General features: G+C 38.1%; 1 protein-coding gene across 1 annotated transcript in view; it reads right to left on the minus strand.

The window, feature by feature from the left end:
* GPC5 (glypican 5) overlaps positions 1-27,871 on the minus strand; it is a 680,232-nt gene that overhangs the window by 373,315 nt on the left and 279,046 nt on the right. The window contains exon 3 of the mRNA XM_080798656.1: positions 26,539-27,233. Coding sequence (XP_080654782.1) covers positions 26,539-27,233 — 695 coding nt within the window. The remainder of the gene's footprint in view (positions 1-26,538; positions 27,234-27,871) is intronic.

Below are 27,871 nucleotides of genomic sequence, written 5' to 3' on the forward strand. Positions count from 1 at the left end.
AATGCCACTGGCCTTCCTTGGTCTCCACACTGCAGACAGCAGATTGTGGGATTTCTCAGCCTCCATAATTATATGTGCAATTCCTCATAATAAATCTCTCCATATAAATATTTCTCTGGAGAACAATTCAATGCTAAAATCAGGCTTGACTAAATAACATATCTTTTAATGACTGCACAAATTGTTGTGAATGTCATAGAATTTATTATTGCTTACATCTGCTTGGATGCCTATAATGAAATGATTTTAATTACACGCAAGTAATAAAAGGAGGACACAGATAGGTAAAATTCTTAAAACATAAAAATCTTGTTTAATTTTCCTTATCAATCAATTTCCTTCATTGGTCATTGTATTTTGACAAAGGTATGTATCTAATCATCCTATAGATACCTATGATAGTGTCCCCCTACATTACAACATAATTATTGAACTCAGTCTTTGAATCAGGTAGATTCCACCCAAAACATGTTCCATATATCATATATTCTTCAATATAATGCAACATATACTTCAATGAACATATAAAAACATACTGAATTAATGTTGATAAACTTCTACTAAATTTAATGAAACAAGTAAGAATTAAACCATATTAATTAAGCAAGAGTAATAAAATAGTCAAATCATAAAATCAGAAATGAATTTCAGGAAAATTAAATTTAAAGGGGTTATTTATAAAATATGTTCTATTTTTCTGACAATTTCCATTAGTAAGTCAGATGTTTTCCCATTCAAAGTTACTTAGGTGAGAAATATCAGTGTCACAAGGATTAGAATTATGGCATGGTGACAGTATATTATTATAAAAGATTTTGCTAACCTTGTATTAATGGAAGTGAAAAAATAAGTGATTACAGAATATCATACCCTATAACTATGGAACAATCACCATCTAAATAATATGCATGCTACTTTGAAGTTCAAAGTGTTAACTAACTCCAGCAGTCAGCTGTGGAAAAAATATAAAAGTTTTAGTCATAATACAATTTTAAAAACACGAGTACATTCTAGTATTTCAACAAGGAATACTTATAGTAAGTTATAAATTATTAAGGCTCTATAGAGCAGTACTTTTAAATATAAGTTATCCATAAGGAGAATTCTAGGTTTGTACAGGGTGCCCAGGTCCTGGGAAAATGCAAATAAAACAATGTTAAAGCTGAATAAGGAAGAAAACACCTACAGTCTCCACTTTGTAAGAGGAGAGATATTTTTACTCTATAGCCGCAAAGAGTGAAGAATGCCCTTTCCCCAAAGAATGTCTGGTCTTGTGAGTGGTTGGCTCCTCCTACCTTTCCTTCTAATTTTCTAGAAATTGCTTCCCCATACAGATTTCAGGAGACGTTAGCACAAATGTTGCCACTCTGACTCATTTTATGTTTAAAATTAAAAGAGAAGAAGAGGAAGGGGAAGGGGAGGGGGAGCAAGACAGGGTGAAAGAGAATAACATTCCTAAGACCTTGTAAGTGGGATCTTTTTTTAATGTATTTAAATTGAATTAGCCAACATATAGTACAGCATTAGTTTTTGATGTTGTGTTCAGTGATTCATCAGTTGTGTATAACACCCAGTGCTCATCACATCACATGCCCTCCGTAATGGCTATTACCCTGTTACCCCATCACCCACCCACTTCCTCTTCTGCAACCCCCAGTTTGTTGTAAATGGCATCTTAATTCTTCATCGTTATTTTTGAACACCTGTAAATTAAACCACCAGAGGGAGCATCTGCATTTCAATCTGATTCATAATCACTAATTAAATTTACTGAATGGGTCCCTTTAAAATCATTTGTTCGGGACTCTTAGGGGAAAAAAATCCAACTTTGGCCAAAGGGACATATATTTAGATACACGAAATCTGCATGAAAAGCCAGTCATCCATGTAGAACCACCAGATTGATGCTAAAGCGCCAACATGATCAAATGAGAAAAGGAAAACCGATCAGAATTGTGGACTAATTCCTCCAAACTGAGCTGTCTTGTTGTAGTCAGGAATGGGGAGAGACTGAAGACTGACCGAGGCAACCAATCATTTCCCCTCTTTACCCTTCCCTCCTTACCTCCCTCTCCTTCTTCTTTCTTTCCTTCGTTTTCTTGTTCCCTCCCTTCCTCCCTTTAGTTTCCCTCCTTCCTTCCACTCTCTCTTCTTTTTTTCACTCCTCCTATCTTTCCTGCTCCTTTCCATTATAGGAACACATTAGTTTAGAAAGAAACTTCCAGGACTGGAAGTCAAACTCGTGCACTTCATTTTTTTGAAGATTGTATTTATTTGAGAGACAGAGAGAGCATGAGCAGGGAGCAGGCAGAGGGAGAAGCAGGCTCCCCCCTGAGAAGGGAGCCCAATGCAGGACTCGATCCCAGGACCCTGGGATCATGACCTGAACCAAAGACAGAAGCTTAACGGAATGAGCCACCCAGGCACCCCAAACTTATAAACTTCAGTCCTTGTTTAGCCACAGATTACAGTATTGATCAATAAATTGAACATGTATTATTTGTAGGGCCTTATTTTAAGAGACAAAAATAGATTCTAAGAGATGATAAAACTTTCTCAAAATGCTTATAACAGGGGAAACTGAAAATAGAACATTAAATATATTACCTTGATGCCTTTATGAGTGTTATTCAGCCAAAAAGGGGTAAGTAATAGACTGATTAGTGAGAGACTGAAGACAGGATGGAGGGTTGAATGGATAACGAAGATGTGGTATATAAACACAATGCGAAATTACTCAGCCTTAAAAAAGGAATGGGATCTCACCACTTGTAATGATACCCGAGGGAGCTAGAGAGAATTATGCTCAGTGAAATAAGACAGTCAGAGAAAGAGAAATACCATATGATCCCACTCTTACGTGGAATTTAAGAAACAAAACAAATGAACAAAGGGGAAAAAAGAGAGAGAGAGAGGGAGAGAGAAAGACCGAGAAAGACAAACCAAGAAGCAGGCTCTTAACCGTAGAGAACAGGAATTACAACAGCCCTGGGAAGAAGGAAAGAAAGAGGTTGCTGCCACTGGAAAACACCACATAGACAGGGGTGGGCGTTGAGGTGAATCATATGGTATTTCACTTTCTCTGGGGTGGCCGAGTTGGTTGAGTGTCCAGCTCTTGGTTTCAGCTCAGGTCATGATCTCAGGGTCATGGGATCAAGCCCCATGTCATTGGGCTTCACACTCAGCGGGGAGTCTGCCTGGGATTCTCTCTCTCACTCCCTCTGCCCCTGCCCCTGCTCTCATTCTCTCCCATTCGCACACCCTCTCTTTCTAAAATAAATAAATAAAACCTTAAAAAAAAATAAAAAGAAGAAATGATCAAATGTGTGCACATGACTGACAGTTCTTGTAAAATGAGGATGAAAACTGACCATATATCTTCTGAGAAAAAGACCCCTGGTCACTTGTGAAAAGTGTAGTTTCTGTGAAGTGTGGCAGAAAGTATAGTAATTGGGAAAGAGAAGGGGAAAGGAAATAAAGCAGAGACTGTCAAAATCTCTCAATGTTCAGTTATAAGTAAGTCATGGAGATATAATGTATAGTCTGTACTATAGTTACAAACACTGTATTTCATACTTGAAAGTTGTTAAAAGAATAGATCTTAAAAGGTTCCCATTCCAAGAAAAAAAAGTTTGTCATGATGTGTGGTGACAGATGTTCATTAGAATTATTGTGGTGATCATTTCACAACATATATAAATATCAATTCATTACACTGCACACCTGAGACTATGTGATGCTATATGCCAATTAGTCAATTATACCTCAATTTTAAAAAGGGAATGCAGAGACCGAGAATACACAAATATTTTATGGAATTTTGTAGTCAGGGAGAACACCTGTATGGAGCAGAGCCTAAAGAAGACGTGGAATCAACTCAGTTTCTGCTTCTGTTTTTGTTTTGTTTTATTTTGTTTTAGGACAGTAGCTATTACAACATGACTGCACGTTTAATGGTAGAGACCCTGCTTCAGACGACTTGATCCAAGATACTTTAATTCAAAAAGCAAGTGAGACATTTCTCAAAGTGTGTGTGTACCAGGGAGGCATGTAGTATAAACAAACAAACTGATTTCAGAATATCTTTACTTCTGCACTCTGATTACCCAAGGCTTATTATAATTGTGTTCACGTGCACCGGAGATGTTAGATCATGGACTTTGGAGTGTTTAAGGAGAGAAATAAGGGCCAATAACAACAACAACAAAAAATAGTGCAGACATTGCACCACTGATGAGTTTGGGAAAGTAGAGTGATTAGAAATAAAGTTGGTCTAATGATCTCGGCGAATCAGGTCTTGGTCTCTTGGCGATCACTGACGTCAATAGGGGACCAAAGCATGGTGAGACTGATCCAGGCATCACAGAGAAAACTGTGTGATGACACGGAGTATGTGGAGTGTTGTGGCAGCTGACACCATCTGGGGAGGCTGGCCACATCACCGGTGACAGTTGGCAGGATGCTGATTTACTAGAGCAATTGGCAATTGCAGGTTTTAGAAGAAAATGTATACTGTCACTTTAGGCAAATCACTCACTTATAAGCTCTATCTATATTATGACATTGGCCAAATGGACACACTTAATTCAGCTAAGATGAGTTTGGGAAAAAAAAAAATCTCTAAATGTGGGATATCTTTCTCTTAACTCTGAAGGATCATTAAGGCAAACAAAAACTAGAACTAGGATTAGAACAGAGTTTGCCAAATCTCTAAATTCTTACTTGAAGTAGTTTATAATCTAGTTAGGAAGGTAGAATTTCCCATGATCAAACAAACTGATAAAATTAACTTCAATACACTATAAACAATGTCTCAAGAGGGTGTAAATTTGTGTCAAAAGAATGTTATAAGCAATAAGTTGCATAGGAGCCCAGAGAAAATTTGCTGGGAAGCAGAGGCCCCAGGGAAGCTTTTAGACAGACCTTGAATCATTGGTGAAGAGAAAAAAATGATAGGAATCCTACCTTGAGGGTATAGGGATGGGATAGAAGTCTACATGGGATATTAACTTGGTTTTCCTAAACAAAACCCGACTCAACTACCTTTTGCAATATGGTCTCTGGGGCTTTTATGATCATTGGGCTGTATGACATTTTAAATTCCTTGAGTTAGACAAACTACAGGGCTGGTCTACAAACTACAGGGCTCTGCCACCAAAGAGAAGAGGGCCTGCCAGCCAGTGCAACCTCCATATTGGGGTGCTGAAAAAACCACAAGGAAGGACAAAAAGCAACTCGAAATCACGTTTAAGAAGAGGTGACATTGAAAGTCCAAGTCGTATCTCCAGAGCCATAAAATCAAAACTTGATTATCTCCTTTATCAAAGGGTTAGTAACAATCCTAAGTCATCAAAGTAAATATATTAAATGTAATAATTACATAAAAATAGAAAGAAACATAAAGCAAATGATCGTATATGTCTTCACTTTTTTTAAGTTGAAAATGTTTGAAGATGCTTTAGAAATGACATCAACTAGACGTTTGAAATGTTCAAATAAAATCTATCCTGCTTTCATCACGTCTCCTATGTTTCATCTCTTCCTCAGCACTGGGATTTCCATCACCCCACAGTAGGCTTTCAATTAGCTTGGACGGTTGCAGAAGGTCCTTGCTGACTTTCTTTCCCACATCCTCCCAGATAAACCCTGTCCTCCCTGCTTCCAGGTTAATCTTCCTAAAGCACAGTTCCAATCAGACTCCTCTGATAGAAAACCTTCTGTGCTCCCACCCATTTCTTACTGAAAACAAATGAAAGCACATCATGTGAATTTACAGTGTGAACCTCAACCTCTCTGGGCACCTCACTTTAAACACTACGTGCTTCAGCTGAACAGTATTACTCACGGTCCCCTGGTTACCCTGTACTTTTCCATCTATAATTTCCTTCCATTTCAGCTTGTCTAAATGTTACCATCTTTCAAGGTTCACTGAAAATATCACTTGTGAAATTAAATCACCCTTGATCTCTCAATTTGAGGTTATTTGCCAACCTGGCAGACATTTGCTTTGTACATCTCAATAAGATCTGTCCTGCAGTAGTTTAGAGTAGAGCAGAGGAAGTGTTTTGCTTTGTTGTGTTTTCTGTTGTTCCTAATAGAGGTCGATGCCTCCCTTTGCTCCCCAGAACAAAGCCAACATACATTTATGCAAATGGCTTAATATGTTTCTTCTCAGCTATCTTATTTGTTGGAAACAGTCAAATGACAACCCCAGGGGCAATTTAAATACCCCCTTTCACAGAGTACTCAAAGTATACTATTGTGTCTTCTTGTTTATTACAGTGAGATGTTGTGAGCTTTCTGTCTTTCTTACTTTTCCTAACTATTGATATTCTTATACTATTCTTATATTTCATAACTATGATCACAAACATTCTGTGGAACACTCATGCATCAGAAAATTACATTGTCAGGAAATTGTTAGAAAGGTATTTAAAGGGTGCCTGGGTGGCTCAGTTAGTTAAATAGCTGCCTTCGGCTCATGTCATGATCCCAGGGTCATAGGATTGAGCCCCACATCGGGCTCTCTGCTCAGCAGGAAGCCTGCTTCTCCCTCTCCCACTCCCCCTGCTTGTGTTCCTTCTCTCACTGTGTCTCTCTCTGTCAAACAAATAAATAAAATCTTTTAAAAAAAAGGAAGGTACTTAAAAGAGGCACTGCTAACTGGGAATATAATTTCAACATATTTAATAGACAAATTCTTATTATTCAGAATAGCTGAAAAACGCAAACAACCCAACCAAAAAACATGAATGGACGAAGGATAAGAATACATAAGTCACACACCACACACACACACACACACACACACACACACACACACACACACAGATACAAATGGCAAAAAACATGGAAACCCATCAAACTGAGTATTTACCTGTGAAATTATATATATGATTTTCATCCACCCAAATGTCTTTGACATTTCAAAGACTAAGGTCCTCAAATATTGGCAAGGTATGGGAGAGAAGATGATCTCCTCCATTGCTAACATGAGTTAAACGTTCATATCTACTATTGGCAGGGGCGGTCTGGCTGTTTTTATTACGTTTTGAAGTGTCTGCTCTCTACCAGCAATTCTACCTAACTATATCTCAGCCAAAGAAACAACTACACAGGAGCGCCTGGGTGGCTCAGTGAGTTAAAGCCTCTGCCTTTGGCTCAGGTCATGATCCCAGGGTCCTGGGATCAAGCCCCCCGCATCCATCAGGCTCTCTGCTTAGCAGGGAGCCTGCTTCCCTTACTCTCTCTTTGCCTGCCTCTCTGACTACTTGTGATCTCTGTCTGTCAAATAAATAAACAAAATCTTTAAAAAAAAAAAAAAGAAAGAAACAACTACACACTGAAAAAGGAGGCATGCACAAGGATGCTCAAAGGATCCCTTATTCTTAATAAAGAAAAATTAGAAATTAAGGTCCATCATTTTTATGACTACATAATCATAGTATATTGTAATTTGAAATACTATGTAATAGTTAAGAGGAAAATATCCAGACACATTATGAGTAAAAAAAAATAAGACAAATTACAGAGTAAAATGGCATTTATGGTATTTAAATTAAAAGGCCACATATTTCTGGGGCTTCTGGATGGTGAGGCTGGTTAAGTGTCTGGCTCTTGCTTTTGGCTCAGGTCATGATCTCAGGGTCATGAGACTGAGCCTCACTTTGGGCTCTGCACTCAGTGGGGAGTCCTGCTTGAGAGTCTCTTCCTCTGCCCCTCCTCCACTCATGCATGCTCTCACTCTTCCTCTCCCTAAAATAAATAAATCTTAAAATAAAACACTATATATTTCCACTGCCACATTTATTTATGCATATAAATGAATTTTAAAGGTCTGGAAGAACACATACCAATTCCTAATCGTGGGCACCTCCAGAGAAAGGAAGGCAAATTGACTGAGGCCTAACCTTCTGTAACATTCTTCTCTACTTTACAAACATATACAATCAGATATACACACATTTCATTCTCTTTTTTTTGGTCTGATTTTACCAAGTTAGAACTTTACCGTATACAACTCTGCAAACTTTTGGTCACTGGAATGTCACCTACTTAATGAACATACCCAGCAGTCAACAGCTATATACAAATGTCAACTTTATGCTTTCTAATTTATGTATGTGTGCATAGAGACACACACACGTCCATACATACTTACATAATATGTCACAATGGGATCATATCACAATGCTGGGTTCTATTTTTTTTTTTAATGCCTTAGTTTTTCTCCCATTATTTCACTTGCTTCTCTAACTCCTGCTCTCCCTAGCATGGCCACTCACATCTTTCCCTTCCTAATCAAATGCAGCAAATCATTAGGCATCCATTTCTATTGTTTCTCCACGTTCATGTACTCATGTACTTTGCAGAGAAATGCATTCACATTTATATGTATACATGTTTACAAACAAAGATAGCCTCCATAAAAACCACATGCTTTATAAAAATAGAATCATATTATATATGCTTCTGTTAATTTCACTTTCTCCACTGTATAATATCATGTGAAAATCCTTTCAGAGCAATGGATAGAACTCAAATTCACTATCTATGATGCTTGCATTATCCTCTCTGGTGCATCTGTGTTCTAATTTATTCAACATTCCCTCATTGTTGGATATTTGTTTCCAGGGCTATAGTTAAAAGGCTGGTGCACATATGAACATCTTTGTACAATGTCTTTGAATAGTACTATGGATTTTATTTCAATTCAACACAATCTCAAGAAATTAGACTATCAGTCAACATCTACAAAAGAACTCCAGGGGAGCTGAGGATGGAGATTGTGGGAGAATAGAATTGCTTGTGGGAGAATAGAATTGAAAGATGCTTGGCAGTCGGACATACAGAACATAGTCTTCACAGTCATATTAAAGAAACTCATCAAGTCTACCAGTGAAGGGTTTTAAATCCTAAAAAAATGAGGTTTCAACTGAATTTTTCAAACGCTATTCTGGTGGCCCTATAGATGGGATGGGCAGTGGGGGTAAACTGAGTAAGATCAGATTAATAAGGGCACACCTCTGTGCAATTATTCAAGCAAGATAATGGCTGGTGCTATAAACGAGAGATTCAGACACATCTGAAGTACTATTAGGATGTGCAATCAACAAGAATCAGGACCAGAAATTGGTGGGGGCAAAGAAGATGTCAAAGATGTTTCCTAGGTATCTAGATGAATGTCCTGAGCCAGAGGATACCAAAGACTCATCAGCTTTGGACGACAACATGATAAGTTCCGTTCTGGATTTATAGGTTGTGAACAGTCTTTGAGACATTCTGAGAAACAGCACATGCAAAAAACTGCATATGGATGTGTGGTGCTCAGAGATTGTCTTGGATATATATAAATTAAGTGGTAATTTAATCTGAGGAATCAATTTCTAGCAGGCTGATGTGATAAGCATCCCCCCCAGAGCAACTCTAGGGAAGCACTTTTTATTTTCTCAGAAAACTGAACTCGTCAGTGGTAGAGCAGGCGAGATGAAAGGAAACGATAAAAGTCATTAATGTTACCCACACTCATTTTTATTCTAGGATCTGTGGAAAACATGAAAAGAGGGAAAGCTGAGAGGAAGATATAGGTACTACCATCACTGGGCCACTTCCGGTTATAAAGGTGTTAAAAGAGGGAGTGCTCCCTTCCTTATTTCAAGTTTCATAAATGCAAAATTACTTTAAGTTATTTTTCTTCAAAAATGCCTTTTGCTGGTAGACTAAAATAAATGCATGTATTTTATTTACTTGCACTTTTCCAGCTCTGAATCTTAATTCAATCTCTTCTTTTCACCAATCTTCATATTCCCAAGGTGGCGGTTTAGTAAAGTTGAGGAAAAAAAAAAAAAGAGTGTTCTTTGCTACCTCTGAACAGGGAAAGACTTGTTCTGCATAAAATACATCAGGAGGGGTGCCTGGTTGGCTCAGCTGGTTAAGCGTCTGACTCTTGGTTTCAGTTCAGGTCATGATCTCAGGGTTGTGAGACTGAGCCTGACAGAGTGGAGCCTGCTTGAGATTCTCAGCCCCTCCCTCTCCTTCCCCACTCTACTCCTCCCTCTGCTCTCTCCAACACACTCTCTCTCAAATAAATAAATAAAATCTTAAAAAAAACACATTAGGAAATACCTACTATCTCTTTGTTCTAAAGCTTGTTGGCTGATGGCCAGCGTGAGGAAAAACCAGCAGCAAAGTGATGTAAAATGATTCTACATATAATCTTCTGGGCTAGGAACCAGTGGCGGAACTTTGTATATCCCAGTATAGAAGTAAGCGTGGAAATAAGGACCCTCCATCAAGGACACTGATGACTGCGATGTGCATTTTAATAAATTATATTGTCCGTTGGTCAACAAGTGATGAAAGTATCACATTGTAATCACTGTCACATATTACGAACTTATAATACATTTATGAAGCATTTCTATCTTCATTCAAGTTACTGAGGGAACAACAATCTGCCCAAGTAATATACGTTGTTAAGCAGGTGATTTTACATTGTTTTTGGTGTATGATCTGATCTAGAGAATTCATCCAAATGGTCCTTGTGAATATCATAATTCTCAATTTATATAGCTAAGAAATTGAATATAAATAGTTAGTGTAAAGTTAGAAGAATAACATACAGGCAGAGCTATTTGTCTCTGATATGTTTTCTCTCATCTCTCTATGGGCATAGACCACTTTTAGAAGGTCAAAGAGAATGTTTAGGCTTCTCTTTTCACACTGCTAAACCTGGGAAAATACAATTCAATCAAGTTCACATGGAGTTTTCAAAGGAATTCAGTGTCTGGGCTGTTTTCTCAGAGCCCATGGTAAATTTTCGGGTGACTGACCCTTTCGTGATGTGGGGTAATCCCTCTGAGGATGATGGCTGCCAACGGTACAACTTGAAACTTGAAACTTCCTGGCCAGATACCAGGCTACGTCGCCTTCAGCTTTCCCCAAAAGTAATTTGCTTGTGGCTGAAGTCCCAAATAAATCATGAAACATATCTCTGAGCAGCATTTTCCAAAGTGTTTTTAGTAGGAAATCCATAACATATGCAGGCAAATATGGGGTCTTGGTAAAATAATATATTGAATATGCTTTATTTAAAATAGTTAACGGATATTTTTAAGTAGCAGGATTTATCAGAGCCTTTGACACACTAATCTGCATAGAAATAACCCACAATACTCTAGGAAATGAATATTGCATGCAGCTTTTCCCCAAACCTAAGATCATGCAACATTTTATCAAAGAACACCTACGACTAACATCTAAAAAGAACACTAGTAAATGACAGAAAGCAATTTTTAAGACTTCCTTAGATGAATCATGAGGCTTCTGCAAACCAGAGGTAGGTGTCTAGAACCTACAGGGCATCTGGCCTGACAGTCGACCACAGTCCTAACCCAGACCCCAAGCAGCTCTGGCTACCCTTACACCACACTAGTATGAGATACAGGAAACCCAAGTGCCTGATGTTTGCCTTCCTGGATGAGAACTGGAAGGTGGAAGGTATGGTGTAGGACCACTCCCCAAATTACGTAGAGTAGATCATATGCACTTCTATCGAGATTTGTTTTAAATGTTTATTATTTTTGCTTTGTCTTTACTTCCAGTAACCTGATTTGATAAATGGGATTTTTTTGACTGGGCTTAAGATAAACACAGATATAATATTGATAATGCCAGTCTATTTATCTACATAAAAATTTAAATGGAAGCATTTTGTGCACTCATTAAAAGAATCATAGATAATTATAATTGTCTTGCTGTGCTCTCATGGGAGGTGTGAAATGCTAGTAATTTAAGATTCAATGAAAAATTGTAAATGCCTAATATTGAATCTAATTCGAGGCATTAATCAAGAAGTTTCTACTATGGAGCATGGAGGTCATTTCAGCTCAAATACTGCCAGACACTTTAATAGGCACAAGGGAGAAAGAGATGAAAAAGATCCAGGGAATTCTCTGGACAAGCTTCTGGGTTTGTCGGTAATTCATAGCAGAAGAATATGTAAGTCCACATGGGACAATGGCATGGGTGTCAATTCTTTAATCTGGAACACGAATATGAGGGAGGGCAGGTGAGGAGAAGGGGAATGAGACCGATGAGTGAAAAGGGGTGGTATCCCTAAGCAAAGGACCTTCTACACCATGCTAAGGAGTTGGAATTTTTTTCATGGAGACACAAAGAAGGCAACGGTGGCACAGAGAAATCAATATGGAAACGATTCCAAGAGTCCAGGCAATGCAGGAGAAAGGTGAGACCTACTGTTGACCAACAGGTATTCACTGAGGAATGCGTATGTTCATCAAGACTTTGACTCTAGAGATACTGTGATGAACACAGCAGACAGACTCTGCCCTCTTGGCACTTACAATCAATATAAAATATAAAAGAAGAATTAAATAACAACATGTACCCAAAATGCTATAAAGGAAAAGTTATGGTGTCCCTAATATATAACAGAGTTGTTCAACTTTTTCTACAGAGGCCCAGGGAAGCTTCCCAGAGCAAGTAGCAAAGATAAGACCAAAATAGACAACTATCATATGATCTCCCTGATATGAGGAAGTGGAGATGCATCATGGGGCATATGAGGGGTAGGAAAAGAATAAATGAAACAAGGTGGGATCGGGAGGGAGACAAACCATAAGAAACTCTTAATCTCACAAAACAAACTGAGGGTTGCCGGGGGGAGGGAGTAGGGAGAGGGTGGTTGGGTTATGGACATTGGGGAGGGTATGTGCTATGGTGAGTGCTGTGAAGTATGTAAACCTGGCAATTCACAGACCTGTACCCCTGGGACTAATAATATATTATATGTTTATAAAAAAATAAAAATAAATTATAAAAAAATTAAGACCAAAATAAAGAGCAACATTAGCGTTAGCTAGATAAAGGTGTTAGGGTGGTGAGTGGGGCATGGTTGGTTGGAAAGGAGCCCACTTTCAGGAAAACATAAATGACAAGTGTGTCAAGAGGATTGTATGCTATAGGAAACAAGAGAACTCTAGCCTAGCTAGAGCAAAGGATTTGTAAGAGTGGTGTGAGATGAGGGTGAAGTGCGAGGCACTACAGGGCAGATGAGCAAGGCACTGAAGATCAGTATGAACCCTTTTGGATTTTATTCTAAGGTCAACAGGAAGCCACTAAAGGATTTTAAGCATAATCTATTTTATAGTCTGTTAAGATTATTTTGACTTTCTGTGTGGAGAATAGACTAGAATACCACTACAGTGCTCTGAAAAAGTGAGTGGGTCTACTGTTAGCTCCAACAGAGCAGCTGGCTGTCCAGCTGGTGTACACAGCCCATGTCCAGCAATGCCTGGTACACTGCAAACACTCCACGTGTATTTGTTGGAGGTTTGGATAAATGAAAGAGATTATCTGTCTCTTCATTTTTACTCTGGCCCCAAAACTTCTCCAATAAGAAAAGCAGTTTTTCAAGGTCAGAAAGTTTACTATCTGCAGAGAAAACATCACCTTTAATATATGGGGGAGAATTATTTCACTGAAGGACCTTGAAGCATTAAATGATAAAATGTCTCCAAAAACATTTGTAGTGTGTCATTTGGATGACAAATGAATAGACGCATTGTCCCTCTGAGTTCCCAAAGCCTCCAGAAGCATATGCCAACAAAAAGAACAAACCTATAAATGGAAATAATTCCCTGGAATATGCTGGTTTTCCTTTTGTAGGAGCCAATTTTCAAAATTATACATTATAACTTTTTTATAACAGCTTTATTGTTATACAATTGATGTACCATAAAAGTCACCCTTTTGAAATGTGCAATTCAGTGAATTTCACTATGTTGACAGAGATATGCAACCATCATTGTTATGTAATTTTCCAGTATTTTTATCACTTTCCCCTGCAAAAACAGTCCTATGCACATTAGCAGTAATTCTTCATTCCCCCCATTGCCCCAGCTCCCAGGAACCACTGATCTACTTTCTGTCTCATTGGATTTGCTATTCTAGACTTTTCATAAGATCAGAATCATGTGATATGTGGTCTTTTGTGACTAACTTCTTTCACATAAGATAATCTTGTCAAGGTTCAATCACATTGCAGCATGCAACAGTACTTCATTCTTATTTTATTGTAGAAAAATATTCCATTGTAAGGTTATATGACATTTTATTTATCCATTCAGCAACTGATAAACATTTAGGTCATTTCCACTTTTGGGCTATTATCAACAAAGCTGCCACAGTTGTCCATAAATACTTTTAGAAACATATGTATTCAGTTCCCTTGGGTACACACCTCAGTCTGGAATGGCTAGGCCATGCACTCACTCTCCATTTAACTATATAAGGAGCTGCCAAACTTTTCCAAAGTTGTTGCACTAGCTTACAAGCTCTCCAGCAAAGCACGAGTGTCCAGATTTATTCACGGCCTCATCAACACTTGTTATTATTTCATTTGTCTTGTTTTTTCTTTTTCAAATTTTAATTTAAATTCTAGTTAGTTAACATATAGTGTAGCATCGGTTTCAGGAACAGAATACGGTGACTCATCACTTATAATACAACACACAGGGCTCATCACAAGGGCCCTCCTTAATACCCATCCCCCATTTAACCCATTCTCTCCACCCACCACCCCTCAGGAAACCCTCAGTGTGTTCTCTATCTTTATGAGTCTCTTATGGTTTATTTCCCTCTCTTTTGATCACCCTCCCACATGTTCATCGGTTTTGTTTCTTAAATTCTACATGAGTGAAATCATATGGTATTTGTCTTTCTCTGATGTATTTTGCTTAGCATAATACACTCTAGCTCTATCCATGTAATGAATAGAGCATGAAATGGCATGAATTACTATGAAATGGCAAGATTTAATTCTTCTTGATGGCTGAGTAATATTCCATTGTATATATACAGTACATCTTCTTTATTTATTCATCAGTTGATGGACTTTGGGCCCTTTCCACAGTTTGGCTGTTGTTGGCAATGCTGCTATAAACATCAAATCTGTATTTTTATATCTTTTGTGTAAATACTTAGTAGTGCAATTGATGGAAAATAGAGTGGTTCTATTTCTAACTTTTGGATGAACCTCCATACTATTCTCCAGAGTGGCCTTACCAGTCTGCATTCCCACCAACAGTGTAAGAGGGTTCTCCCTTCTCTGCATCCTCACTAACATCTATCATTTCCTGTGTTGTTAATCAATACATGTTATTGTTGATTGTTTATATTATAGCCATCCTAGGAGGGGCGTGAAGTGGTATCTCATTGTCTCATTGTGGATTGATGTGACTGTTCTTAACGACTAATGATGTAGAACATATTTTACAAGCCACATTTATTTTACTAGCCACATTTATACTTTCCTTGGAGAATATCTAAACCCTTTGCCTATTTTTATCAGGTTATTTTTTATTGATGTGCTGTCTAATTGTATTAATTAGTACCTTCATGTAAACATTAGCTTGGCGAGTATAATACATGATAGGGATGTCTTACTTCTGAATTTAAAGCACATGCTTCTAGTAATCCCTTTATGTTCTTTGAATACACAATAGTTCTAACATTTTTTCTATTTCTATTATATTTTATTTCCAATTTGTGTATTTATTTCTATTTTGCTCAAATCTTAATTTATTGTTATATATATTGATGCTCTTGGGCACATTTCTAACAGATAGTGATCATGAATTACATCCTTCATTTATGTAAAGTATCCTTTTTCATTTCTAATTCGTTTGATTTTTCTTTTTTGTTTTCTGTTTTCATTGCTGTCCTGTATTCCTCCTCTGGAAATACCCTCTCCAACTCTGTCCTGACATGTTTCTGTGAGCTGATCCCATTCATGATTCCACAATGGGAAAATGACCCAAAGGTGGCCAGTCAAGAAACCAGTAGATGCCTCAGGGAAAGGAAGAGCCCCAAAACCAGAGTGATAAGCAAGAACAAAGGAAATTCTGATCAATGAAAAATAAGTCATTTTTTTTTCTTGCTAAACTAGAAGGTGATGACCCTAGAAGTTTTATGGCTTACCTCATTACCATCTAGGGAAAGCCTGCCTGAGAAACAAACCAACACAGACAAGTTTCATTGAGAAGTAGACAAGAATCCCGATAACGTTTATGAGGAACTAGATCAAATCAGACCCTCAGTTATCTGCAGCATTGGGCCTTTTGGTTATACAACCCTAAGAGCCACGCCTTTCCTCTGGAAGTATTAAATGAATTTGAGTTTCTGGCACTTCATACCTACCAAAAACAATGTTACCCATTATAAGAAATAATGTCTGTAGTGCCTTTTTTTTCTCAGTGCATTAAAGTATCATTTTCAAAAAGATAAAATGTATGCCTCTAAAAGGAATATTTAAAGAGCTATTGTGAAAGACTTGTTCAATTCCTTAATGAGGGAATAAGAAGAGCAATAAAGCTGCTTAAAAGAGATTAGCATTATAGTCAGTGGAAAAAAAAAGAACACTGGGCTATCAGTCTAATGTTAGAATAATAACAAATAAGATTAGTATTTTTCAGGTAAATAAAACAATAACTTTGCAGGGTTTTTTCTCACTCAGATAAAAATAATTTGTAATTCAACAGGACAAAAATTATTTTTAATGTATTAATCATCTACAAATTAACATGTAGCTTTACAGAGCACAGTATGGCCTTTACAGTGAGTAAAACAGTAACTAAAAACAAACAAACAAAAAAAATACATATACCTTGTGATAACTCAGGTGCTCTCTCCTATTAAATCATCAAAAGAGTACAGCATAATTTTTTGCCTTCTTCTCATTTTTTGGATAACTTTCAAAAATATTACTACTTCATTGAGAGAAATTATAACCACATAACATTTGGCAATACAGGAGATTATTATTAGAGTCCTTCTCTGTCTGCTTGGATAAAGATTTCCTATCCCTAGATCAGACCCAGAGGTAGGTCACCATGATGCGCATTAGTCTTTGCCCAATGGCGAGATCCGGCATCAAACACCTACTGTTGATTGATGGACTAAAGTGCGATCCTCTTCAAATTAGACTGTCCATATCATACAGACAAACACAGCTCAAAGGTCACTGAAGAATTTAGGACACATCTTAACACTGACCCTCTTATACCCACCACACACCGGTGCTGGCTTTCTATGTCTATCCCTTTTCCCACTGCCCTTGGGTGGTTTTGCAACAGTGACAGCAGTAGCCACAACAGCGACTCATCTGTTTGTTCTAGTCTCCAAACAAACACAGAGTGCCTGAAAATGGAAGAAGGAACCAGGAAGCTTCAGCTTTAAAGATTGGGAGGTTCTCCTTGTCTCAAAAGACAGCTGCTGAAGGGTCAGATATCAGCCCCCAGCTCCTCTGGCCCATACAGGCCCTAAGGGCACAGTCCTAGGAGAAAAATTGGAGCGGAGCCAAAGACCCCATGGCTAGACTGCACATTTTTGAAACGTGAAGACTTTGAAAAGTCCTCTTAGGTCTTCCTTAGTTGTTAAATGTGGAAATAGAGAAATGAATGGAGAGCCTACCCAGAGCCTATCAGACTGCATCTCCCATCCTTCCCCATACACATTCATGGCCAGCGAGAAACATACTAAAGGGAGCACTGAAAGAGTCTTCCCTGATCATCATCAGTTGGAGTAGGACTTCAAAGACACAAAATGAAAAGCTTATGGAAGAAGGGGCCAAGGTTGGGGACATGCAACCCTCCACCATAGAGCTTCCCAAACAAGAATAATTACTGATGTGGAAAGACATTTCCCTGTTAAGTTCTTGGCGCAGTCCAGGAAGACCCCAGGGGGCCAGAGCTGCTGAGTATCTGCCTTGGCCTACAGATCCTATTCCATATCCCCCGGCCGTGCGATATGACTGCTGACTTTGTGGGTGAAGAGGTGGCAAGGGGTGGCTGGCACTGTTTTCTTGTCAATTCTACCACCTCCACTGAGGTTTGCCCTGGTTTTTAGGCACCAGGGACATTCTAAGCAGAACTGTGTAGTCTACTGTGGCCACAGAGTCATGGCAACGTGAGGTGACCCATCAATGGCCTTGGGGTGCAGAGAAGTTCCACTGATGGTCATGATACTCTGTGTAATGTTGCTCCATGACCAGCAGTGGGGGGTCCAGCAGCCCAGGGAATACTGTGAGAAGTGGTAGTTTTACAGTCAGAATGGGATTTTTTCTGTGACTAAAACCCTCTGTTACTATGCAAGGAGAAACAAAGAACTGACCACAAGAATGTCTGTCCCTCTAGAGTAAAAATAATGAATGGTTTGAGAATTTGGGCCACTTAGTAAGAGAGTTTGGAGAATTTGAATTAACTATAGCAGAAGCAAGCTTTAAAACTTCCTTAAGACATAGTAAACGTGAAGATGATGAATAAAGAGCTAGAAAGCTACCACTCTTTACTTGAGCTTAAACCAGGTACTTACAGGAAGCATGGAAAAGAGAAAAATCTGTATGTTTACAAGTTCAGATGATGGTTGACATTATAAACAAAGTTAACTCCTTAGAAGAAGCATCAAAACAAATAACAAAGCTGCAACTATAACAGCCTTCAAAATCCAGCCAAACAATGGAGAAAACCTTCAGACAGCATTAATGAGGACTTTGGAGGTAAATTCTAATCTTCAGAGAAGCATAAAGTTCCTTTCATAAGAACCTCAAAAATGGAAGCATAGAGTGGACAAATTTACTAAAGAGAAAAAATAATCTCATAAAACTCTGTCCACAGAGTGAGTCCTCAATAAGAAAGAGTCAGATCAACCCTCTAGGTGAACACTTGCTACAGATGAATAGTTGGGCTGCTGTTCTTAGGGAAGAGAGCAGAGACTGTGCAAACATGAAACTGGATATGAGGAAGGCATTGGAAACGGAAGCTTCTTCATTGGTGAAGCCAAAGGACTGCTGATTTATATGACTGAGTTAAGTACCAATTTACAAACTTTCAAAGAAGAAAAGAAAGTAAATGTACACCAAGTAACTGCGGAAGCTAAAATTCTCACTGCAAAAATCATTTAAAGTCATGTGAAAAGTCTCCAACCAAGAAAGCTTTGTTGCATTCAGAAAACACCCAAGTAGAAAGGGACAGACGAAAATTGCAGCAGGATTATCATATCCTTCTTGAACTTGATCAAGAAAAGGAAACCAAGTTTTATGCATGAAGCTTCCAATTTAGAGAGAATTTACTCCATTTAAGGTAGAGGGGAATCACTTCAAACCGGCTAAAAATATCAGTGATGCATCTCAACAGCCACACACTTAGAAAATTCAATTAAAAATACTTCAGAAAAATTAAAAAAGAATCCCTGGGTATTATTAAAACCTTCAGGCCCAGGAGACAAAAGCTCATGTTACTGAGATAAGAGCTCTGCTTGCTCAGAGAAACAACAATAACTTAACAAAGCAAATACATCACACAAAAATTGAATGAGGAATAAATTAAAGGTTCTGAAAACTGTCCTTCCATTGTTCATTAAAAAAAAAAAAATGCATTTGGCAGAGGCCTAAGACCAAAGGGCAGGACTCTTCCAGATGGCAGATCCCTGAGGAAGGAGAAGCACTTGGCTGTGATAGAGAGGGAATGAAAAGATCCATGCCCAGAATCCACCAGTTGTCAACCCCCAGGCTTCCTCCAGTCTGGCCAACTCCATTCTGAGTCAGCAAGTTTTCCAGAAAAGCCAGACAGAGCTGTGTAGTTAAAACAGTGAACCTAACAAGAAAGCCTAAAAAGAAGAATTGAATAAAACAGGAGTGAATAGTCTGGAAAGATGTCAGGAAAGCAGGCAAAATAACAGCCTTCAAATATCCAAAGTTTAAGATGGCCAAGACGAAGTCTCTGTCTTCAAAGCATTATAATCTTGAGTACCATGCAAGGCAATTGAAGACACTATTCATTCACCATAAGGATTAATTTTCAAACAACTAGAAATAATCTACAAACATGATAGGCCATTGTTCCAGGAGATCTTTGTCCAGATTTTCCTTTATAGATCTCTAGATCTTCACAAAACATTTAATAATTATTCCTCTCTTAGGAAATTAAGTAGAAATAAACCATCATGGCTTTCAGTATTTATTCTCAAGTAATTCATAGTATAATCTTTCTCAGAAAGATAACATCCCAAATTAATCATGGCACATTTTCAAAGTCTTAGGAAATACCTATCTTTAAATTATGCAAGCTTCTTATCGAATGTGTTCCTTAAAGAAAAAAAAAAAAAAAAGGCTTACCTCATATGAGGTGCATGGGTCATGACTGGCCCTCACTACTGAAAATTGTTTCAAGCTCTGGAGACATTCTCAAAGGACCAAACTGGACCTCCCTTTCCCCCAAGACCTATAGGTGCAGGGGGAAAATCTCCAAAAGATGAAGAATTTAGATCTAATCATGCATGTGAGGAAAATTCTTAACAGCAGAGGCTGACCATGTTACAGAAATATCTTGATATATTACATTTATTTGAGCAGAAAATCACCGGACAATAGAACCTTTGATTTACCTCTAGTCAGAAAATTTTTGCCTCATTCCACAGTTGAAAAGGGCTCAATGATTCCAGCCCTGAGAGGAGAACCTACTAATTATGGCTACATAATCCTGCCGCCATTCTGCAAAGTCAAGTTTCCTCTCACTACTAGTGTGCGGAATTAAGCAGGTGACAACATTCTGAAGTGACTTCTGTATGAGACAATGAGTTGGACTGAATGGTCTCTCATGATCTAATGAATCTTCTTTTTATGAGCTTATAGGTTTTTCTACTTTTGGTTGGCCCGCTTAGATTGGATTTACTCTGAGATCTCCTTTGCCCTAGAAACTTGTATCTTTCCCCTTCATTTGTGACTAGCTGACGTCTTCTGATTGTCCCTTGTCTCGTGTGGAGCTCGTTCTTTGCAGAAGAACACGTCTGGTGGAAGAATCTACTAATAACATCAGCCCTCCACACAAATTAAATAGAAAATTAGGCAAAGGTTAAAATGATAGCTTAAGTATATTATGAGTATGTTTTCAATGAAGTTTCACCCAGCTACCCAAAAAACTGATCCATAGGTTTTTAATTTACAACTTTTGGTCATGTTCTTTTATTCTGTGGCAGCCAAATACAAAAATGTACATGAATAAAAGCTTGTTTAAAAAAAAAAGTTTGCTTCAGACATAATTCCTTCTTGGCTTTTTGTTTCTTGTGGAACTGTTGAAGGTTGTCCCTGAAAGGATGTGACTGCCAGGTGACATGCGAGCTGGACAGAGGTAATTAGAGGCTCCAAACCTCCCCCTATTCCATGTCCTTGGAATGTACATTCCTCCTACCATTCCCATACTGGAAACCATTTCAGGGATGTACCCTTCGGAGAGTAATGTGTTGTCTCAACCTTATTTGTCCTATAATCTCTATTATATGAAATCATATAACACAGTGATTTTTAGGAAACTGTATGCCACATTATAGAAAAAGAGAACCAAATTAGTGCCTTGCCAGAAGTCATCCAGGTTACTATTTTAATTTTCCTTTTCAATTTATATAGAAGAATATCACTGAGATACTTAAAAACACATGATTAATTTATTATGGTTTCATTTTTAGATGCAGATAAATGTGAGTGTGTAGAGAGGAAGTGATGAGGTATAGTTATCTCAACAACAGAGTTTAATTAGAGTGCACCAGCGTGTACAATTCACCTTAAACTCAATTTTGATAGGTATTAAAATTGAAGTGAATAGCTATTCTAAAGTAATTTGAATGCAACCAGCTGAATCTCTACTAATAGTGCATAGGTAAGAGATGTGAAAAACTGATTATCTATTTAAAAATACAAATTAGGACTTTTACTGTTGGAAATTATGTTTCTAAACCCATTACAGACTTTAAAAAAAAAAAAAAAGCTTTTTGTGGTAGTAATTCCCAAGATAGCAACGGAGGAGGCTCCTGAATTTCCCTCCTCCCACAGATGCACCAAATGGACAAACCATACAACTACCCATAGAAAAATTTCCTCTGAAAGAAATCCAGAAACTAGCTGAACACATTGGGGAATGAGAAAACACCTATCCTGAAATGGGCAAGAGGGACTGAGACACACACACTTGCCATAAATCCCATCCTCAGTAAAGCACCATTCAGTCTGGAGAAAAACCCCAAATCCCAGTTGTGAAAACAGAGCATATCAAAATTTATGAGATCCAGCAAAAGCAGTGCTGGCTGGGAAGTTTATAGTGATGAACATCTATGGTAAGGGGGAAAACTCACAAATAAACAACCTAACTTTACATCCTTAGCTAGGGGAAAAATAGAACTAAGCCCAAAGTTACCAGAAGAAAAGACATAACAAAGATCAAGGCAGAAATAAATGAATTGGAAACTAGAAAAACAATAGGAAATATCAATGAAATTAAGAGCTGGTCTTTGACAAGATAAAAAAGTAGCTAGACTAAAAAAAAATGGGAAGTCTCAAATAATAAAATTATAAGTGAAAGAAGAAACATTACAACTGACATCACAGAAATATAAAGAATCATAAGAGACTGCTAAGACCAACTTTATGCCAACACAGTGGATAACCCAGAATAAATGGATAAATTCCTGGAAGCATAGAACCTACCAAAACTAAATCATGAAAAGAAATAAAAATCTGAACAGACCAATAATGAGTAAGAAGATTAAATCAGTAATAAAAACAAAACAAAACAAAACAAAAAACACTTCTCAACAAAGAAAAGCCCAGGACCAAATTTCACTGGTGAATTCTACCAAATATTTAAATAAAAATGTGGTGTCGTCAATTGTATGCCAATAAAGCAGAAAAAAATTTTTTGTTTCTAAAATTGTATAGAATCAATGTTCCATTGAGTTTCTTAGTAACATCTGTTCCATTTAGAAGATGTTGAAATGTTGAAATTAACACAGGTCCTGGGTTCTTCGAGTAAGGTAAAATATTAAATTATATTAATAAATAATATGCTAAATACAATGAATAGCAAAATAACCAAGTTTTTATTTACAAAATAAATAAATGATTTCCTAACAAGGAATCAATCATTAAATGATTAAATCATTCAATCATTAAATAATCTATTAATGATTAATTAATAGCCATTAATATTAAAACACTTTATGGAGTTGCCTAATGTTTTCTAAAAATTCTAGGGTTTTTTTCTCACTCAAGGAGAATCTTGATAATTATTTACTTACATTAAATGATTAAAAAAATTTTAACTCTACACCACTAGGAAGGGGTGTTTGCTTTAGGAGCATTTACAACATCAGAGAAACCAACAAAGTATCCATAAATAATGCAATGAAATGATAATTAGTAGTATTCAAACATTCACCATGTACAAGACACTCATCTAAGTGTGAAAGCTCATTTTATTCTAACAAGAACTCCATGGTATAGGTATTATTGTAGGTAGGTGTTTCACCAAAGCAGAGAGAGATCAGTAATCAAACGCTCAAACTCACAGCTAGTAAGTGTACAGCAGATGTGAAATCCAGTCCGACAGTAGAGCCCATGCTTTTAGTATCTACACTTTGCTAACTCTCTGTTAGTGTTTTATTAAATTAAGCATTGCCTTAAGCCCCAGAATAATTATAAAATGAAAATACTCTATTGTAAATTAGATTCTGTTTCTCTAATGCCTTATTAAATAGAAGATACTTACGATTTTCTCAGGAAACTGACAACATTTTTCTTTCCAGCTGAAATTCATCCAACGGCAACATGATACAGCAGATACCTCTATGGATTTCTTAAAGTGAAAATATGTATTTACTGAGGACTAGACTTGGAAGTCCTAGATCTCAGAGATTGCTTTGGGAATGTGAGAAAGTCATTATGTTCTGGCTCCCCAGTAATTTATTTTGAGTTTGTTAAATTCGTTGATGTGTGAACTGGTTATCAAAGCTTGATAAACAGCTTATAAATCACTTTGAAGTTGGCAGAAATAAATATTAATGAGTCAATTTTCAAGGAATTTAAAGTCGGTATCTCCTTCTGCTGCTGCCATAAGTTTTAAAGAGAATCTCAGTGGTTTCATTTAGAAAAGAATCTACAACATATTAGTAATGATGGATTCTCAAGATAGTCATAGGACGATTGACTTAGCAAATCAAATGATTTGCCTAAAAGAAAAGAATGCTCCTTGTAAATCCACCACAGAGTTTAATATGACAGAAATCCTGTTTAAAACTTATTTATAATGGTGCCTGGGTGGCTCAGTGGGTTAAGCCTTCAACTTTTGGTTTGGGCTCAGGTCATGATCTCAGAATGGTGAGATCAAACCCCAAGTCGGGCTCCACACTCAGCCAGGAGTCTGCTTGAGATTCTCTCTCTCTCCCTCCCTCTCTCTGCCTCTCCCCCTGCTCCCCCACGCTCTTTCTCTAAAACAAGTAAATAAGGGGTGCCTGGGTGGCTCAGTGAGTGAAAGCCTCTGCCTTCGGCTCAGGTCATGTTCCCAGAGTCCTGGCATTGAGCCCCCATCGGGCTCTCTGCTCGGCAGAGAGACTGCTTCTTCCTCTCTATCTGCCTGCCTCTCTGCCTACTTGTGATCTCTGTCTGTCAAATAAATAAATAAATAAATAAATAAATAAATAAATATTTAAAAAAATAAATAAATAAAACAAGTAAATGAAATATTAAAAATAATAAATAAAAACAAAACTTATTTATAAAACACAAGTACAATAGTGATTCTAATCCTTTGAGATACCAAAGCAACCTGCTTCCCTGAGGTTGGCTCAGGGCCAGCCTTAGAATAGGGAAAGAAAAAAGCATTTCTAGGACCAGTGTCTACCGATGTCAGAGCCTTACTGACATTATCCCACCTGAACCATTTCTACCTTCTCCACACAAGACCAAACAGATTCAAAGGGTGTTAGTAGCTTTTCCAGGCCACATGGCAAATGACTAGCAAATGCAGGATTTGAAAACATGTTTATCTAAGTTTGAACCTCTGTTAGTTTAGTGTTTGAAACAGGAAAAACATAATTTTCTATGTGATAGATTTTAAGGATACAAACAGGCCCTCCAGTTCTTGAAAATACATAATAAAAGGCATTAAAACCTACTTACTTAGAGATAGTAGAGAACTCTGACCCTACAAGTTTGCATAGCATGCCCCAAATTAATAATCAGATCTAGGCTTGATTTCAGAGCTCTTGTGCCTATCTTCCCAGATACTCGATATCATAGTATTCATATTTGTTTCCCGGATCTTATTTCTTGTAACTAAGAAATACTTGAAGCCTTAAATGTGTTTTATACCTCATTTTGAGTTGGTGTATTACATTCCTCCCAAAAGTTCTGGTGCTAATCTGATCTCCAGAAAGGAACGAGCTTGCAGAAAGATTCCAACCCCTGCATATGGTTGGGAATCTCGTTCACCATCTAAGGACACCCAGCTGAATAAACTGGGAAGCAGGAGTTGATATCCAGCTCACTCTCTACCCACTAAGCCATACAAGGGTGTGGCATGCACCTAAAGAGGGCACCATGTCTAATCTGGTTAAGGGTACCTTATAGGCTCACATGGGCCCTGCAAAGACCCTGGAAGTTAGGAAAAAAGGTGAGGAGATGATTGCATGTAAATATTTTCAGATCCAAAATCTACCAGAAATTAAAGAGACTGACCTATAAGACTAATGATTAGGATCTTTATTAATTCAGTAAATTAGTACTGGGGGGCGGGGAGATGTCTTCTCTCAGCACCAAGGAATATAATTTGTTTCAGGAGAAATGATGTAGGGTAAACACCAGCAACAGGTCCTACTTCATTATATGGGATATGAGAATGTTACTCAGGAGCCTGTGAATATGTAAGAAAATGATTCTACAGAAGGTGGGAGAAATAGAAAATTCCTGCTCCCTTTTACTCGATGATTTTGTTTCAAACACTTTCTAAAGTCTTCTTGGAATAAAACACCATGATGTTGCATATGGCACATTTTGAAAAATCATTACACCATCACTGTGACAGATTCTGAAGAGTCTCTGAAGAAACACTTCCGAACATTAAGCTGTCAACTCTTCATTTAATGAATATATCATTAGCATTTTCTATTTGAATGCTGAACACCTTGGAAATGCTAACAATAACGACCCACTTTTTTTGAGTAACAGGCACCATACTAGGTAGTTCGCATACATATTGTCTATCTTCCCAAAAAAGAATACTCCAAAAGTTACGTGTTACTATTCTCTTTTTTTTTTTATCAATGAGGAGACAGGCTCAAAGAATCTAAGGCATCTGGGAATTCCTGGCAGAGGGCAGATTTGAATCCTTGCTGGTCCTGATTTTAAACCTGAGTCCTTTCTCCCTCACTGAACTAACCCTAGGAGAAGACTTCTACTTCAAGGAGAAAGTGGAACGTAGCTAACCAAACTTCTACTGTAAGATATAGAAAATATACCTTGACTCAAATATGGCAACCCATGCATTCTCCTGCTCTTTCCTGAGGCATTAACTTGTTTAGCTGTCATCATTTTCAAGTTCATAAACGGTGTGCTTATAAACCACGGAACTCTATGTATGGGGCTAATGCCTGAGTTCCAAGCCATGGGTCAGGAGGTGTGGTGTGGCTGCTTACCTGTTCCGATAACTTCTGTCCATCGAGGTGAGCTTGAGTCACGGCATCATTAACAAGCATGTGGAAGTTCAGAAGCACGTGTTCAATGTCATATGTCCCGTGCATGGCATCTGAGAGCTCCTCCAATGACCAAATGTAGGCATGCCAGTGCGGATTCAGCTCTGCCATGTGTGCCAAGCAGCCTCTCACGACGTTGAGGCAGTACCCCATGCAAGGCTTACTGAGAGTCAGGCCCTGGCAGAGAGGACAGTACTGCATCCTCAGCAGGGCCCTGCTGCATTCTTTGGAGACGTGCAGATGGTCTGTGGTATTGATGACTTCAATGCCCAGATTCAGCGCCTGCAGAAACGTGCGGCTAGGCAGCAGCGATCTCCCCATCTGCCCCATTACTCTCTGGGGAATATTACCAAAGGGACTAACATCCCGGCGGGCCATCCGGAGGCATTCCGAATATTCCAGGGAACTGTCCGACACGCCAGGGTTAATGAGGTGATTGTAGACGAGAGGGAAAAGACTGTCAAAGAATCGGTTTACGAACTCTTCGGGATTAACATCCGCACCAAATAAATAGAGCCCCACGTCAGTGAACAGCTCCTGAATGGAAGCTGCAGCCTCTAGGGCCATGTTCCTATAGGTGTTGCAGAAGAGAATGCTGGTGTAGTTCTCTGCTTGCCTGATGAGAGTTTCCAGGGTTTCTGTGACAAAAGCAGAGGTAAAACAGGAAAAGGCTTAGTATTCATGTTAAAACTGTGCATCTGTCTGCTCCAGACAGTAAATGAGCTTAATGCATCCCACCCAGTGCGCTACGGGTCCAAATGGGAGTGTTCCGCCTACTAAACCCACTTTAGCCCTCGCAGGATAATGGCTGGTCAGCAGTGGGCATTAGACACAGCACACAAATATTTTAAGATGCATTTCCCAGAGTCAAACATCTTTAGAAAGTATAGAAATAAAGAAGAAGTTACAATACAGTGGTTCCCTACTTATTTTGTTTCACAGTCAACCGTAATCCACCAATGATGGAAGGAAAGTGGCACTGAGAAGATAATTTCCAGCCGTGGGTTCATTGTTGATAAAAGACTGTCATTAGATGTTCGATTAACACCTACTGTATTTTTACACTTTTATTCTTTTTCTTTTTCCCTTTTTTTTTTTTTTCAGAATGAAAGCTAGTAGATTATACACCAGTTACTGCAAAGAGAACTCAATGCCCATAGGGAAGACTGATAATCCTCAGACCCCCCTAGCATGGTCAAATTAAAAAGAAAGTAAAATAGTTCATGGTTAAACAATGCCTTGACTGGCAAACCCTGTTAAGTAGTAGGAAAGTCAT

Source organism: Martes martes (genome assembly GCF_963455335.1).
Source record: "Martes martes genome assembly, chromosome: 3".
NCBI lineage: Eukaryota > Metazoa > Chordata > Mammalia > Carnivora > Mustelidae > Martes > Martes martes.